Source organism: Leptidea sinapis, chromosome 13, assembly GCF_905404315.1.
Source record: "Leptidea sinapis chromosome 13, ilLepSina1.1, whole genome shotgun sequence".
In the NCBI taxonomy this organism is placed as follows: Eukaryota; Metazoa; Arthropoda; class Insecta; order Lepidoptera; family Pieridae; genus Leptidea; species Leptidea sinapis.
In genome coordinates, this window is record NC_066277.1 from 14,266,012 (window position 1) to 14,284,784 (window position 18,773).

General features: G+C 39.1%; 1 protein-coding gene across 3 annotated transcripts in view; it reads right to left on the reverse strand.

The window, feature by feature from the left end:
* Nucleotides 1–18,773, reverse strand: part of LOC126967631 (disintegrin and metalloproteinase domain-containing protein 10-like) — a 51,359-nt gene that overhangs the window by 7,922 nt on the left and 24,664 nt on the right. For all 3 annotated transcript variants that reach the window (XM_050812195.1, XM_050812196.1, XM_050812197.1), the window contains 6 exons: nt 15,805–15,953; nt 14,125–14,325; nt 11,657–11,762; nt 7,301–7,412; nt 5,368–5,514; nt 2,530–2,683 (listed from right to left, as the gene is read on the reverse strand). In XM_050812195.1, coding sequence (XP_050668152.1) covers nt 2,530–2,683; nt 5,368–5,514; nt 7,301–7,412; nt 11,657–11,762; nt 14,125–14,325; nt 15,805–15,953 — 869 coding nt within the window. The remainder of the gene's footprint in view (nt 1–2,529; nt 2,684–5,367; nt 5,515–7,300; nt 7,413–11,656; nt 11,763–14,124; nt 14,326–15,804; nt 15,954–18,773) is intronic.

Below are 18,773 nucleotides of genomic sequence, written 5' to 3' on the forward strand. Positions count from 1 at the left end.
GAGATACAACTTTAATTCCAGCATCATGGCATTTAGCTAAACATGTTTATTAATTTTTTTTTATGTTTTCCCTCCAAACTGTGAATTAGGAAATATCCCAAAGGGATTTTCCAACGCTCATTCAGGCAAACAAGCATAAAACCATAAGCCAGCGAGGCTTTTATACCAGTAGTTGTGCCTGTGCCAACATCTACATTTCCCAGACCTCCTTTAATATTTTGAGGTCTTATCGCCATTTCATCGGCAATCAGTCCACATATTAACGTTTTGTCTGAGCTTTGGGACTTTGTTTTTGAAAGTTTAAAGGATTCATTTGTAAAACCCGGTGATCCATGGATGCTGCAATACCAATTCTACAACGTTTTTGGGTGTGGAAGACACGTATCAAAAGTATTACGAACGTATGTATATGCTCGAGGACTATGGTAGTGCAACGTAAGACAGAATTTTCTGAACTCAGGTGTGTATTTTGGCATAGGACGCTTTTTATCTTTTTTATTTTTTTTTACCATGTTATTGAATAGATCGGCTGCAAAAACATTTTTAGACATTAAATTAGACACATCATTACTAATGAATCTCTTTTTTTGCAGTTCACTTAAAATTCCTTTGAGCGATTAATTCCTCTTTTGGAGACGCCGGGTCTTTTGTTTTAAAGTTTTTATAACTTTTCTATGTTTGAGATAAAGTAATGTGCTTTTCTTTAACTTTTTTCGAAGGAGGGCCTTACGAGGAGTGTCGAATATATAGTCGAACTCGTCGTCTGATGGGCGCCTCAGATTCCCGCGTGACGTACTCTGTAAAATAAAAATTCTTGTAAGTTCATGCCACAATATTTACAAATTCTGGGTGCAACAAGGAAAAGACCAATTTAAAAATCTACAGTTAAATTTTAAATACCCAAATTCAACACTTTTGATTGGAATTATTAACGATTACTTACAGGCTGCTATGAACTTTCAGTAACTAAATTTCTATTTGAAGCTCCACGAACATCTTCCGTTTTGTCTTCAGCAGCATTTAAACCCTAAAAAAAGTCAGGTAAGTAAGTTTACTACATAGACAGTTTACTAAAATTAAATAGTTTTTAACAACTTCACTGTCTAAAACTACCAAACGTCTATTATTTTTAAAGGTTATATTCGTGTATTTTTGGTTGGCTTCCAATATACTTCTCCACGACTAAGCCTTATATTTTTCACCCACTTGTCAGCAATGACAGGGTCGATGGGAATCCTTTGAACAACAACACGCAATACTCCTATATGTTGTCATTTTAACAAGTGTGGAAATAAAGTTCGTTAACTTCTCAACTTTCAAGTAACACAATTTCAGGTATATGATATCGCTAAATCACACAAACATCTACATTAAAGAACAACAACAGTAAGTAACAGTAGCAACTATTTTAAAATTAATTAGTCGGAGCAATGAAGTCAGTTAAAATGGAAAAATATTTTAACAATCGGGCAACACTGTGCATTGAATTAAAACGTTTCTATTTTGTTCTATTTTGACTTAATTAACTACAAGATACTATGAGATACTGAAAGCTTACCTGTGAAAAGTGATGTTATCACATTTCTTTTGTTTTTCAGATGTGTTGTGACACAATTTAACTGCACAAATCGTCATAATATTTTTTTTTTCGCGAGACACGTTCGCCGTGCATTGACATTGAACACTACGGAGCGGCCCGGCATTTATGGCTCCAATTAAGGTGCTTCAAAATTGGCGCGCGGACTTGGTTTCTATGTGTAATTATTCTAAGCAGAACTTATTATTTTTACAGATATGCCCCATATATATGTATATATGAATCAACGTAATAAAGTACACATTTTTTTTTTGTAAATAGTTTCCCACTATCTATCGATGTTTGCTGAGGTTGTCATCTCTACGTGGCTAACAGCGCCAAAATGGCGAATATCAAACAGGCACAAAAGTACTTTGACAGCCGCCAGACATCGTACAGCCACACTTGAAAGATTTAATCAAATTTATTGATTACCTAAAATATTTCTGCTTCTTTTCCTACTGTTTTATTTAGACTTATAAAAATAAAAAAACTTATGTACGCACGCCAGTAAATGTAGACGATTGGGAGTCAAGTTTTTGTTGTACGTAAATGCTGCATGTAGTTGCGAGTAAAAATCCGCGCGATCGATAATCATTTTCCACTTTATTGTTGGGTAGTAACTGACAAAAAACGCGAGGAGTTCTATTCGCCCTGCATTTTAAGGTTCAGCACGCGTATTAAAAATGCTCGAAGCAATAAGTATCTACTCGTAATGCGCCTTAACACTTAATCTGTACTATTGGCGGATAAAATTGTTATTCGCGAATTTTGCCAGTTTGTACCCAATACTTAGTCAAGGCACCGAATATGGAGAGCAGAAATAAAATCTTGATTTTACTTTTGCATCACACAATTTTTATAAGACGCAGAATTTTTAGAGAGAATCATTCGATTGATATTCGAAATGCGTGCCTGGAAATTTATCCTCTTGGAGTAATATATATTCTTACGTCCTCTATAATCGTCGTAAGGCCAATCATCCGGTAACGAGTTCGTGGACAACGCCACATGTGCGGCGAATTCTGCTCCGACACATGTCATGGTTCTGGCATCACGAACCGTACAGCAAGGTCCACACATTCGCTGAGCCCCCAATACTCCACCCTAAACAAAAAAAAATAACTAATGTGATAGCATTTTTATAATTCGTTCGAAAGCGTCAGAGATCTTTGCTAGACCCCGTACTCTTGGCGTTATATAGAGCCTCTAATGCATCTATAGCGGGGAGTTTTCCGAATCCAAAACCGAGCATCGCATATACCGTACCTAATAACAACCTCACAATCAGGATCTCAGTGCGGTTTGCAAGAAACTTTTTCTCATTTTATCCAGTAAGTATAAGTCGACGCCTAGTCGTTGAATACTTGCAATAAAAAGTTGACGAACAGCAAATCATAGCACCGGTAATACCTAAGTATATTTCAAAATCGTGTTGTGGTATGAGAGAATCCAACACGTGTAACTGACTTCCTGTACGGGACTGACAAATGACACGCCTTAGGCTAGATTTGGTGCGTCGGTCGAGCGCGCGTACCCGTACGCACTGACTATGGTGTGTTTAGTGCTCAGCTGACAGCAAATTCGATTGTACGTGTAGAATTGCGAAGAAGATTGAATCCATTTGTCACCTCTTTAATACCTAGGTAACACTGAAAATCTTTAGAAAATGAAAAACGGTCACTCTCTTATCTTCCTCTATCATGCGTCGCACAGCACTGATATTATCTATTAAAGGACATCCATCACGCGGAACATCATTGAGATTGCTACGTCCAGGCTTAGACTCGTTAAACCAATTGTAAATTGTGGCACGAGATGGGGCTTAATTAAGAAATGCTAATCGCAGCCTATCGTACCTTTGTTGTTGAGTAAGCCCACAACGAAAGTCATAATAGTTCATTGACCGAAAATTTTCTCGCGTGGTAGGTTCATTTTCACGTGTAACAAGTTTTAGATTTGCCGCCAATTCACAAAAAAAACAAATGACAAATTAAATTGTACTACAATATACTACATTAGGTTACCAAAGAGTTCTAAAATTGAAATTCAAAAAAGTTTTCATTAGCAATGTTTCTAACTGCCCAGTTCTAAACATTTTCAGCGTTACCCACGTATGTGCGTACTACTTACGCAAACGATTACGGATTAAAAGATGGAGGAGATATCAGGTTTACCCAATTATTATAGAGCGCCTAATTGAAGGAGATCCATGTAAAATATGTTTAAAATGATTTTTAATTATGGTTTTACTCACGCACGTACGGTCAGTTGCTCAGTGGGCGATTTATTCAACGTATTTTTTTATCGCCACAGCGCGTCAGCGGAGTGACTATTCTCGTCAGCGCAATATCAGCACTGGACTGTACGCGTTCATATGTTTTCATTGATATAGCTACGCTTCACCGACGTCACCGCTCTCCGCTGGTCGAGCACTAAATACTTACTTAGTTGTGTATTTTATTACACAAATGCTACAAGTAAAGGGAACATTATACACACTAAAACTGCAAAATGCACTATTGCATCCAAATAAAATTCTAATCACAATATTTGCTGCAGGTACTCAAATCTGTACTAAAATTAAAAAGAGGAAAGATTTGGCATGCATACATAGCCGATTTTAAATATTGTTTCACCAGTAGAATGACATATTAACACTGAGTAAAAATGGATTAGATTTTATTTGATGTTAGATCCCTAGATAGATAGATAGTTAGATTTTTGATTACGCGCCATTATATTTTTATTGTCAATATGACAGTGTTGACAGCTGTCAGTTGAATTTGGCAGATACAATACCAACGTTTCTCGTATCTTTTCATTTCGTTAATTTAAAAGTACGAAAAATAATTTACGTCTATTATTTATTTACTCTTTATATCATTTATTCGTCTACATAGACTGTGACAGCTGTCGTCGAAATAAAATAACTGTTTACCTCTATTTTCACCAAACACACGCACACTAAAAACAATGCGACTCCCGTATCACTAGTGTAAGACGTAACTATTATGCACACTGAAGTAATAAACCTGACCTGTTCTCATGCGTTGCAAGAGGCTTCATATTGTAGACATATTATAATCTACTTCTGCTATTAAATAAAGGTCGAACAATGTTGGTGCGAGATAAGTGTCAATTTTTTTTTATAATAATAATAATTATTAGGTACTGTACAGTTCTACCTAAGTAGGTACCTATATAAAAATTTTAGATTTTGAGCAAAAATAAAAAGCTTAATAATTGAATTTAATCTACATTTAAATCTATCATTTCTACTTGTTTCTATGTTGTTGTTACTAAGAACTATGAAGTCAAAGTACATGCGCACAAATCTTAAAAATAGCCAGCGATTAAAGACTCTGTGTCATTAAAAAAAAAAAACTTTGTGTTACTTTTACAGCGTTAAATGTTTTTTACTGTTATATAGCTAAGTATCGGAAAAATATAATATGCATATTCACTTTTCTCGCTAGTAAAAGAAGTTGACTTCTCAATGCAGCACAGCTCAAATCATCATTTTACCAGTGGGAGGCTCCTTTGCACAGGATGCCGGAGATTATGGGTACCACAACGGCGCCTATCGCTGCCGTGAAGCAGTAATGTGTAAGCATTATTGTGCTTCGATCGGAAGGACGCCGTAGCTAGTGAAATAACTGGACAAATGAGACTTAACATCTTATGTGTCAAGGTGACGAGCACAATTATTGTAGTGCCGCTCAGAATTTTTGGTTTTCTCAAGAATCTCGTCTTACTGTCATTAAAAAACAAATCATGAATCAACTCACGGGTCCATATCGGCAGAAACACTCCTCAAGCCCCAACTTGACGCATTCGGCAGCATGACACCTCTTGTCTTTCAGACAGCGACCACCCAGACCACACGAACAACTTCCTTCCTCACACGTGCACTCCGAGTCTTGGTTTTGGCAGTTCTGTGGGTATAAGATTCGAAGATCAAAAAATGACAATGAGAACAATTAGTTGCAATAAAATTAATACCAATAAAACATTAATATTTAGCGATTTTATTAACATTTGGTGAGATGTTGTGAGATTTTCTTTGAACCAATCGCCACAATCTGACGCGAGTTCTTTCAAAATGTGTAATCTTATATCTTTAAACGAGCAATTCTTGTATATTATATCATATAATCTGAATCTCGGAAACGACTCCAATGATTTTCGTAAAATGTAGTATACAGGAGATTTCGGGGACGATAAATCGATCTAGCTAGGTTTTTTTTAGCCGTGTTTTAATGAGAAACACCTTCAATAACATTACAATACAAAGGTAAATTTCGCCACTGACTATAATGATAAAATTTTATTTTTTGTTTATATAGACGTACGTGTTTATCTCTCTCTCATATAATTTATCCGTGGCTAATGTAGTTGGTTTCACAATTAATAATTAAGGTTTATATGTATTAGTTATAGTTAAATCTTATTGTGTTACTGTTTATTGGTCCTAATAAAGTAAATAATATAATAATAGCTCAGATGGGACACTGGGTGATCCGGAAAGCAGAAGACCCCGGTTCGAATCCAGATATCGTATTATTTCTTTTTTGTTCAAGTTTTGTACTTTCTTAAAAATTTGAGCAAGGCGGTCGTCCGGATATTTTAAATTATCTGTGCTTGATTGCATTGGAATTACGCGTAATTATTTTTATTAAAGACTACTTATAATAAACACATAAATCAACATTATTTATTTAAATCGGCTTTTCTCACAATATTACACTGTACCTAAAAATATTACGTAATATTTTCCGACATTGTTCCCTTCCGCACGTGAGACTCTGTTCGAAGCCTTGCCTCCTAAATGCTCTCCACGTCATTCGTGGACGCCCCTTTAAAAAAAATATATTTGCACCTTCTGGTCCAAACCACCGTCCCAAAAATACTCATTTGCTTGAGCTTATTTGAGTATGTTATAATGGCTCGACCTTATTTAACAATTGATAAAAATAAAAGTTCAAATTGCAATAAGGATCCCTGCTGCACTCCTCGTGCTGGTGGGGCTCTCGTATTTGAAGAGGGGTTCGTCTATAATCTATATTCTCCACAATATATATAGTGGGAGGATACCTTTGCACAGGATGCCGGCTTGAATATGGGTACCACAACGGCGTCTTTTTCTGCCGTGAAGCAGAAATGTGTAAACATTATTGTGTTTCGGTCTCAAGGGCGCCGTTGCTAGTGAAATTACCGGGCAAATGAGACTTAACATCTTATGTCTAAAGGTGACGAGCGCTAACATTGTAGTGTCGTTAAGAATTTTCGGTTTCTCAAGAATTCTGAGCCGCACTGCATTACCACCGTCCTGCTCGTCTCGTCACTAATAATGATATTATCATAAAAAAATACGAGAAAATAAGAACTTTTAGTTAAATACCGAGTACCTACTTAGGCAGATAAAAAAAACATGAGGTTTGTATTCCAGAAATCGTCTAAATACGTAAGACGTGATTAAAACATTGACTTTGTCTCTTAAATACATCTTATCATGGACCGTCACGAATACGGACCTCAAAGGCCGGCAACGCTCCTGTGTTTTCTCTGGTATGGTAAGACTTAAGAGAGGATATTTTAACATCAGCTGACCCTCGTTTGTGCTGTAATTAATCTAAAAAAAACATACCGACGAATTTAGAACCTCATCCTTTTTTGAAGTCGGTTAAAATGGTCTCCGGATCAAAATAAGAATATACTTACAATACCGCTGGCGGTGAGATTCGCAAGTTGGCAGTTCGCGGTGCAGCACAGACCCTGCGATGGGTGACAGCTGGCTGCGGGCGCAACCCTGCACCCCTCCTTGTAGAGAGCACTATTCAAAAACAGTTCATCTATTTATTTAAAATACCGAACAAATCTATTGTGAAGTTTCAATGTGGCGAAGTTGTTGCGAGGGAAGGAGCACAGCCCGGAAGTTCTGTGCTGCTTGAGTCTCTGTGTGCCGGACTGGTACGTGTGGAGGCGCCTCCAATCACCACTACTATCCGTTCCGATGACGAGAACAAATGTGTCGGCAAAGTCGCCTGGACAACATCACTGATTTTCTAAGTTTCCTCCCAGTCTTATTTCCCATTATTGTTATTTTTACACCAAAACAGAATCAAAGTATAACACTGTCTGATACAGCAAGGTGAGAGGTAATTATACCACCATCGCGCTGATTGAAGTACAGCAAGCACCATGTGAATGATACAAGGCATGAAAATTGTAAAGCCTGATCATATTTTGCGAGCGAATACTTTATTACTTTACTTTTGTCAAAAAGTAAAGCCCCGTATTCATGGTAAACATTTGTTTAGGAACAGTTGATCAACATTGTTGGTGAGCGGCGAGAATGTTGCTAGCAACTATGTTTAAATCAATACAGGTTGTCCACATGCCAGGCTGCGTTAAAATGTTGCCCGAGGGAAAGACATTTTTCTATTGCGCCGCTGCCTGTAGTTTTTTTTTGCCGAGTACGCAGTACATGTATTTTAGTTTCCACATCTTTTTTGGGTATATTTAGGGCTTGAGAAATTTCTTCGAATGCATCGTTCTTTTTGTTTCTATTTTTGTATTCTTTTATAGAAGAATCCCATAATAATGGTTTTGATTTAAATAATTCTATTAGTTGCATTATTTTATCATTGCTCAACACTACTGCCATGTTTATAAACTGTTGCAAACACGTTCACACACGTCAACAATTGTCGCTAAACTGATGTTTACGCTTGTCGGGCGAGAGCTTGTCAACATGACGCTATCAACTCTGTAACACGCAGTGTTGCCAGCAATATGTTGACAGCAATTCCGCAACACGTTGATTCAACTTTGTTGCTAAACAAATGTTTACCATGAATACGGGGCTTAAAGCGCATACAGTTATATGCCTGCAATCTTTGTTATCGATTACTAATCCTAATAAATGAACTTTCACAATAAAAGTACAAGCTATGAATACCTCTTCTGAGTTTCGTACTAAACAAAAGCGTCATACCGAGAGACATCTTGTTTTACTGTAAATAAAATTGGTAGTTAATAATAGCTCTGGAGTATTAACTATAACCAACAGCAAGCATTGGCAAGTTTCAAATTGTTCGGGCTCAGGAATGAGGTCTCGGACTGTATTAAGGTTTCCTATAGTCGCTGGTTTTTGGCTCGTTTGATAAATGAATTTATGTAGGCATTTGCAATCAACCAAGAATCATGATGAAAGAAGTAAAATTCATTCCATTAACCTTTGAACACTACCACATCATTCAGGTGGCGGCTGATTCTGGTATTACAGGTGAACGTCACACTGGCGATCACAAGCTTGCAAAGTTTATATGAACAATGTAAAGACACTAGTATTGAATGTCAACACTGGTGGAGACTGGAGAGTCACGAAGCTCGTGGTAGACTTGATTAACACAGGTTATCACTCGGGGTAAGCACGGTTTACAGAAGTAGTGCTATCGACCACGCCCGAGCAAAGCTCAATTGCCTCTGTCCGCTTGTCAACCCAAGCGCGACTTGTGTCATCGGATAGCGGAGCACGTACAACTACCCTCATGATTCGTTAAAGCAGTGTCCATAGCTCCAAATGCTATATTTTCACCTTGTTTGCGTGTTTTTTCATTACCTTAACGAGAGCCCTGCGCCATATAACTGAACTCCACAACAAAGTGGACATTTTTATGTGTACGTGGAGTAAACTCGCAAGGGTATTGTTATTGTAGGATGTTATGGTAAATAGTTGTATGTTCAATTTTTTTGTATTTTCTGTTTTGATGTATTGTATGATTTGTTTTATATGGTTTTTTAATTTATTTGTTGTTTGCATATATATTATTCTTGTTTGTTTGTAACTGTTGCATTAGGTATTCTCCTGTAAAGATAGTTGCTATGTGTGGTAAATAAAAAAATAAAATTGACGTCAATATGGAGACGAATCATTCCACCGGGCATCATGATAAAATTCAAAATATAGCTCTCGATAATCATACTGTTGGCAAGAAAGTACAATTATGTCTGTAGTATATCTTACTTATCTTGTGATATTTCCTGATAGGATTTTTCTGAGAGTACCTTTTTTGTATGGAAGAGGTAAACAAAGGTCTCATCGTAGCCTATTCTCTTGCAACTCCGGAGGAGTGCCGACATTATAGAAATATAGGGTGGTATATGTCATGCCATTGTATCACTTGAGAAAAATACTCATATGATGAATATAAATAATATTAACTCAATCCTGACTCAATTTGACGACCTGTATAGCCGAGAGGTTAGCGATACTACCTACAAACCTAGAGGGCCCGGGTTCGAAGCATTTATATGATTAATATGGATGTTTGTTTGCGAGTCATGGATGTTTATATGAATTTATGTATGTTTAAGTAAGTATATTGTATTAAATATATCATTGTCTTGCAACCCATAACACAGGCTATATAATATGCTTAACTTGGGGCAAGATAATTTGTGTAAAAAGTGTGTCAATATTATTATTATTATTATTATTATTAGTGTGTCAATCCCTTTTTTTACCTAATATAGTACCTAATAAACTTATTTATACATGGGGCACACTAAAATTTTTGCACGTCTAGCTAATCAGAACTATTTGAATTTCGAATGTTATATTTTTTGAAACGTTGCAACCTTCTTAGTAATAAAAAAAAACAATTGGCGGGAAATCATTTGTCAATTGTTTTTTTTATCACACACCGAACTTCTAAGTACGCAACGAAAATGGAATTAAGCCGAAAAGATTTTAGAGCGACGATTTTTTAAGAATTTAAAAGTTCTCTCTCTCTGCAAGACTGTGCTGGTCGTCTTCAAAATGCTTTTGGGAGAGAACCAGCTTGCTTGAGCACCGTGAGGCGATGAGTCGGGTTTCTTTACATGACGAATTTCGTGAAGGGCGGCCTTCAACTGCCGTCAACGAAAATTATGTGGCTACTATTAAGCGAAGAAAATTCGCGGATTACCTATGAGACAATTCGAGTCCATATTCAGAAAATTTTACACGAAGAATTGAAAGTTCGGAAACTTTGTTGTCGTTGCATCCCTCATGAACTGACAGAGGAGTAGAAGCGGGCACGCGTGGAATGGTGCTCACACATGCAAATGAAGTACAACCACCGACATTCTAATGCGTTTTATGACATTTCACAGGAGACGAAACGTGGATTTATTGTTTTGAACCGGAAAAAAAAGCAATCTTGTGAATGGGTGTTTGAAAATGAGATCAGGCCAACAAAAGTGAGGCAGGCGTGAAACGTTGGTAAAAAATGATCGCATTTTTTTCTCAGCCACGGGTCCCATCTGTACAATACCACTTGAAGATCAAAGAGTGTTAATGCCGAGTGGTATTCTACCTTTTGTTTACCCAGGCTTTTAAAAAAAATTCGCAAAAGACGACCAAAAAGCTGTGTTCTCCTACATCAGGACAACGCTTCTTCACACACGGCCAACAAAACTAAGCCATTTTTAGCTTCCGAAAAAGTACAACTCGTCACCCATCCTGCACATAGCCCCGACCTAGCATCCTGTGATTTCTGTATTTTCCCCAAAATTTGATGAGAAGTTTCACTTTTACCAATTCCGAAGAGGCAGTGATAGCGTTCAATCAGCACGTAGAAAACATGCCTTCAAATCTGTGTTCCCCCTGTTTTAAAAAATGGTTCGATCGCATGAAAACATGTTTTAAATGTAAAGGAGCGTATTTTGAAAAACAATAAACATAATATTTTGATTATAACATGATGTTTTTTTTTTAATTTTAGTGTGACCTACGTACGTCTAGATAGACTGTGACAGCTGTGAAAACGTCGAAAAAATGATATTGCCAGTTAGCCTCTATTTTTAGCAATGACGAACACAACCACCAAGTGACATACAAATGGCGAGTGTAAGACGTAGCTTGTTAGGCATAGACGTAGCTAATAAATCTGTCCTGTTTTCATCGGCAAATGTATCTCGAAAATAGTAATTTACGACAGCATTTCATACCTAATTGGTTTTTAAAATGCTGCATACAATATAACTAAGAATTGTATTCAATATTGTGGAGAATATAGATTATAGACGAACCCCTCTTCAAATACGAGAGCCCCACCAGCGCGAGGAGTGCAGCAGGAATCCTTGTTGCAATTTGAAGGAAGACCACAGTCGCAGGCTTCACCTTTCTCTTTTAAACCTATGAAATAAAATTTGTCTAAAAATGTTTGTATATCTTTAAACGAGCAATTCTTGTATAATATAAACAATATATTGCATATTCTTGTTTTATTCTCAGTTTTTTTAATGAAAATAAGGGACGTCACGAGTAGGACGTTCAGCTGATGATAATTGATACGCCCATATTACAATGCAGTGCCGCTAAAGATTCTTGAAAAACCCAAAAATTCTTAGCTGCACTACAATTGCGCTCGTCACCTTATTATATATACTTATTAATTACAAAATTTATAATTGTAATTGTGTACAAATTACTTTGTTAAATTCACTTTACCTATTGATTAGCAAGTGACAAAGAACGTACAGAGAACGACAAATTAGACATAGTTGATACCGCTGTTTTTCTTGGTATAATATTAGATGCCAAACTCCAATGGGGCCCTCATATACATATCTTATTGAGTATACTTAGTTCTGCTGACTGCTGCTTACACAGTAAAAACTTCCTCGTGCGGTGTTTCAGTTACGATAAAAAAAAAGCCCGCTGAGTTTCTTGCGCCCATTCTTCTCAGGTCTGCTGCAGTCTCTTTTGAATGGGTGGTAGTTTTTGACGTTCAATAAGTGATTTTAAATCCTATTCTGAATTAAAACCTTCAAAAAAAGCGCGTACACCTTCCTTAAAGGCCGGCAACGCTCCTGTGATTCGTCTGGTGTTGTAAGAGAATGGGCGGCGGTGATCACTTAACACCAGGTGACCCGTACGCTCGTTTGTCCTCCTTTTCCATAAAAAAAACAGCCAAAAGATTCGTTCCTCAACCTGCATTGAAACTGCCTAGTCTAAACGCCGGAGGCCGTGGGTTCGAGTCCCGCATCGTTCATAAAATTTTGTTTTTCAAATTTTATTTGTGTATTAATCCTAGAAGTGAGGGTAATCACTTTAAAAACAACATATTGACTAGTCTATTTAAGTCACATTCTCACCATTACTAGGACTCACTAAGCACAAATTTAATAAACATATTAAAGCTTCTTTGAAAAAGAAGGCTTACTCTAGTATAGTATTATATCTTATACCTTTAAACGAGCAATTGTCGTAAATATATAATCTGAATCTCGGAAACGGTTCCAACGATTTTAAAGAAATTTAGTATACAGGTAGTTTCGGGGGGCGAGAAATCGATCTAGCTAGGTTTCAATTTTAAGAAATGTATTTTATCCGTGTTTTAACGAGAAACAGCTACAATAACATTACAATACTGGTAAATTGACTATATACAATTTACTATATACAAGACTGTTATAGCTCAGGTGGGACATTTGGTGATCTGGAAAGCAGAAGACCCCGATTCGAATCCAGATGTTCTATTAGTTATTTTTTGTTCAAGTTTTGTACCTTCTTAAAAATCCAGTCGTCCATGTACATGTAATTGTATACTTATGTGAATTAAATTTATAACTTTAATGCATTTATTTTTGACGTAATTATAAATTAGACAAATAAAACTGAAAAGAAAATTTTATGAACGATTTGGGACTCGAATCCGTGACCTCTCGCGTTCCGGGCGAGCGCTCTTACCAATTGAGCCAACCGTTGGTTGGCTCAGTTGCCCAGGTTGTGGCTACATCTACAGAATCTACATCTCAGAGTTGAATAAAGCATACAAGATCACAGTACGCGAGAGGTCGCGGAATTTTGTTTTCAGTTTTATTTGTGTAAGTATTCGTAATAGAATATTAGTAATAGAAGTGAGGGTTATCATTTTAAAACATAACAAATTGTTATTATAAATGTTCGTTTACAGATTACAAGTTAACTGTCCTCACTTGTAACAGACATTTCTAGTACCATCTCTAGTAATATCGATGCGCGCCACGGACCTAGATAAATATTAAATACCAATGAACACTGTGGACAGTCTGTTCCATATGTTTGAAGCGCCACTCGCGAGCGTCCAAAGAACTAATTTTGACGTATAATACAAATGGCTGCGAGAGAAGCGTACAGTAGTCTGAAGTATTATTACATTTTGAATTAATTTGGTTCGAGCTATTTATGAATTAGTAATCAACGTAATAAAGTACATAATATTTTTTTGGAAATTGTTTCCCACCATCTATCGATGTTTGTTTAGATGAGGGCGAATGATGATGAGGCCAGCGCCAAAATGGCAAATATCAAACAGGTACAAAAGCACTTTGAAAGCCGCCAGTCCAGTGGTAAATGGCAGAGGCCAGTCAGTGGACCATCACGCACACACAAAAGTGAATCGAGAGAGTATTTCGGCATGCTCAGCGTCAGCCATCCTCCGTGACAGATAAATGGTCGCTTCTCCTACCAAAATGTGAAAAAATTTATTGAATAAATTATTTCAATTACTAACCATTGCCACAAAAAGCCTCATCTACTTCAGCGAGGCAGCTGGACCTCATACTTTTCAATGTTTCAGCAATCAGCCGTTTGCTGCAGGTGGAGAACTCGAAGTGTTTCGTACTTTCCGAGGTGGAGGACTGGGAGCCCATCAGAAAGCCGCGACATTCAGGATTTGGAGAACCGTCATCATGATGCGCGCCAAAACTGTGACCTTAAAGTTAAACGAAGTGAGCTTTAGTTTTAACATTGAATAAATGACATATTTTCATATTATTATTTAACACCTGTCAGCTTGATGTGTTACTTGTTAGTGCTGCCAACGTCATGAACTGCCATAAGGTATCCCAATTAATAATTACATTTATTTAACTAACTCATTACTGTGTTAGTAATGTTATTTTATATAATTATCATCGATTAAAAATAACTATAATAAGCATATAATATTCAGATGTTTAGTTAACTTGCTTTGTGTAAGTTAGTAGGCAGTACAGTAGTGCCACCTAACAGATAGGCATTACTTAATGTGAATTGTAAGGGGATCTAGTGAAATTACTGGGCAAATGTGACTTAACATCTTATGTCTCAAGGTGACGAGCGCAATTTTGGTGCCGCTCAGAATTTTTGGGGATTTCAAGAATCCTGAGCGGCACTAAGCGCGTATCAATTACCATCAGCTGAAAGTACTAATCGTCTCGTTCCTTATTTAAAAAAAAAAAATAACACCTCAACATATAATGTTCAGACACTACCCTTATATGACGCGCAGTCGGTCGGTCGGACTATTGATGCTATAGGCTTGATCGTCTGAAAAGATCGTATCGGGAATTAAATCAATAACAATTCTAAGGTGAATATGTTCTTGGACCGACCGCATCCAGCCATAAGGTACTGACTCAAACAAGGCATGTATTGAAGCTGTGGATTCTGCATCGCTTATTTGTTCATCTAGAACCAGCTAGTTGACTGTTACAGCTTGTTGGATCTTATAATATCGTGTCCCTCTAAATTTTGTTTTTTCTGCTTCTAACTAGTATCTCTTTTGCAAGCTGTGGCAATCTCTAAGTGGGTCTACAATTTAACAATTATAAGTATATAAGTACCTCATTTTGAAAATGATTAATTGTAACCCGTTGTTTCATCATTTCAGCCGGAAGACGTCCACTGTTGGATAAAGGCCTCCCCCAAATATCGCCACGACGATCAGTCATGCGCTGCCCTCATCCATCGTCCATCCATTGACCAGATCGTCGGTCCATCTTATGGGGGGCCTACCAACACGACGGCTTCCGGTACGTGGTCGCCATTCGAGGACCTTACTGCCCCAACGACCATCTGTTCGCCGAGCTACGTGCCCTGCCCACTGCCACTTCAGTTTCGCAAAGGCTATGTCGGTGACTTTTGTTCTCCTACGGATCTCCTCATTTCTGATTCGATCTCGCAGGGAAACTCCGAGCATAACCCTCCATCCGCTGAGCAACAGTGAGCTTCCTCATAAGGGGTGTTTGAATTTGAATTTAACCCGTTGATTGTCCTTAAATAAATTAATAAATAAACAAAGAATGTTCCGAAAGTAACAGGTACGTATCATCATGTGACCCTTTGCATAGAGATGTAGTGTTTCTCTGCGACTTTATGTCTGCTTGTGAGGAGCACTGGTATTCTGATATAAATAAGAACACCACATTACCTATTTCATGTGCCAGTGTCAGTGCAGCAACTCTCTCCGGTACACGTTCGTTTCCCTCAGCAGTAGCGTGTGCTAGAGCCAGCGTGTTGTACGAATGACCGTTAGCACGTCCATCGCAAACACCGCCCATTTTGTCCAGAGATGTAAAACTGCAGAAAAATTACAAGTCAGAGACACGGACGAGTTATGCCGCCATTATGAGATTTGCCATCGGCTGTGACAGATCAGTTTGCGTCTTAATAAAATATTTTTAAATGCCGTCGTGCGTTGTGAAAAATTGTAAAAACGATACTATATAAGTATTTGTGGCCATATATGATTATTTAAGGGAGAAAAAAATGTGTAACTAGTATCCCCCGTAATCGTACACACACTAGCATAACGGTGCTTCACTTGCTAATATCACGGCGCGGAGTCCATCTGATTTTACTAGTCCGTGGTCAGAGATATAAATTATAATAATAATAATAAATCATTTAATTCAGGCTGCAATGCCTACAAGTTACAACATAAATATCTTATAGTATCACATACATCTTAAATCTACGTCACAAGGCGAGGGTTCGGTAACTTCCGGCGGTCGGCGACGACCGCGATACTTGCGGAACTTATATTTAGAAATAGAAAAACACTTTATTAGCAATAAAAAAAAACACAAAAAAATAAAAGCAACTTATAATATTAATAAAAACCTTACAATACTAAATTAAATAAGGTAATATTGTAAAATAATAATATTACTACACTATTAAATAAAACCGAACTGATATACTGTGTATATTTACTTTGAACTACTACTTTTTTTTTGAGAGGAGGAAATACAGTTACGTATTTACGCGACGGAACGGGGCGTAATATGTCGGACTCTAGTGTCCGCGTAAGCAGACACCCCCTCCGACTAAAAGCTCCTCTATGCTGTTAGCCCTGGCTTTTGCAGCGACATAGGACATGGGCTGTGGAGGCCGCAAAGACTACGCAACAACAGTCACGGGGCGTCTCCTAAGGAGACTCGAACCTCGGACCGGCTGTGTGCTTGTGGGAAGGAGAGAGAGAATGAAGATGAAGGATGAAAAGATGAGAAGAACACACTCGCCGGCGAGTGTGGTGATGTTTTGTGTAATGTATGTAAGAGTGTATGTATGTGTTTATGAATGTATGTATTTATGTTTGTATGTAAGTAGTGTAAATGTTGGTGTGCATATATGTTTGTGTTTCTGTCTGATTGTGAAGTGTGTTTGTGATTGTGTAAGTGGTGTATGTCAGTCCGTCAGTCAATCGCGTATACGTGGTTTTAGAAATGTCTCTTGCACTAAGAATAGGTCTAATTGATATTCGTGAGCGAACTCCTTCACCAAGTCTAGTTGAGGCTAAAGGCCTTGGGCGTTAAAATACGCTACACGGATCGTATGTGGTTTGACCCATCCGCTTATGTTATTAGGCATCGCGAATGTTTTTGTTAAATTTTCTCCTATCGGAGATCGCTCGGAAGATTCTGGCGACTGCGGGACTGAGACTGCGGGTCGTCCCGGACAGTCACGAGCCTGTTGGCCAGGGCCGTAATCTCATCGATGTCGAACTGCTCCGACAGCTCGAACATGAAGGCAATGGCGGTGCCGCCTAGGTTGCCTGATGACGCGGACGCGGGCGCCGGGGGCCGCGGTAGGCGCTGGTGCTGTCTCCTTGATAGGAGACTTTACCCAGGCGCTCGTCTTGGGCATTGGGGCCGGAATGAAGGCCTCTGGCTTCTTGTTCGGCCCCTGGGCCTGACGTAGACTGGGCGGACCCTTGCGCTTCGGTTTGGGTGCCTTGGGACACCCGCGGTAGTTTGCAGGGTGTCCTTCGGTACCACAGAGCACACATGCCGGAGGCTCCGCGCACACTGTAGGGCGGGTGCACTCAGGAGTGCCATGGTTGCCAAGGCACTTGACGCCGCGAGGTTTCTCCTCGCAGTAGCGGGCAGAGTGGCCGTATAACTGGCAGCGATGGCACTGCCCTGGACCGCCGCTATTGTGCGGAACCTCCACTTTGATGCCGTGTAGAGAGCACACGGCCTTCAAATCAAATATTGCCTTGCCCTCCTTAGTGAGGTCGAGAACGACCAGCACCAGGTTCAGCGGCGACCTATCAATGCGTTTGTGCATGCGATGCACTTCATTCACAGGGTAGCCCTGCTCTTTGAGGTCGGCGTGGATATCTTTAGCATCAAGTTCCTTTGGGATGTTCCTAAGAATAACCCGCAGTTTTTTGTCCTCAGGGAGGGCGTACGTGTGGAACCCAACACGTAGCTCCCTGATTATAGATGTTAACGAGCGCTGGTCCGCAATTGTCTTCAGCTCTATCTTAATAGAGCTGGTATATGCCTTGGCCGTGTATTGCAGCGACGAAGGTATTGCTCTGCGTACTGCAAGCCACTGGGCCCTGTAGCTTATGAATAGAGGCGGGGGCCGCACGGCTTGCGGATGTTTAGCGGGCGGCGGGGAGGAAGGAGCGCTAGACGCTTCCTTTGTCCGCTTCTTTTTACGGCTCACGGTGGTGAAGCCGTCCGTGTCCGACGCGACACTCTCTGCTCCTGACGGAAGAGCGGTGTCCGGCTGGGCCGGTGAAGCACTGGAGGCCTGAGGGACTTCCGTGCGGTCGGGAGTATCTGCGGGGACCTTAGGGGTCGCCTGGGCGTTAAAATATGCCTGTTGGATAGGCGGACGAGCCGATCTTAGGATAATTTTCCTCGGTTTAACCGAGGCCGCGGAGCACGCGTCAGAATAATGTTTCCGACGTCCATTTCCGATTCGTCATCCGACGATTTGTCCGATGCCGAGATGTAATTTTTGGTTTTGATGGCGACTACCGCCTTATCAATCTGATCCGCTATGAGCGGAGCCATCCTATCCATGAAGTCTTTGAAGAAGCCCTGGCCTTGGTGAAGCCATGGTTGCCTGATTTTAATACAGAACTTAGTGGGTACTGGGCAA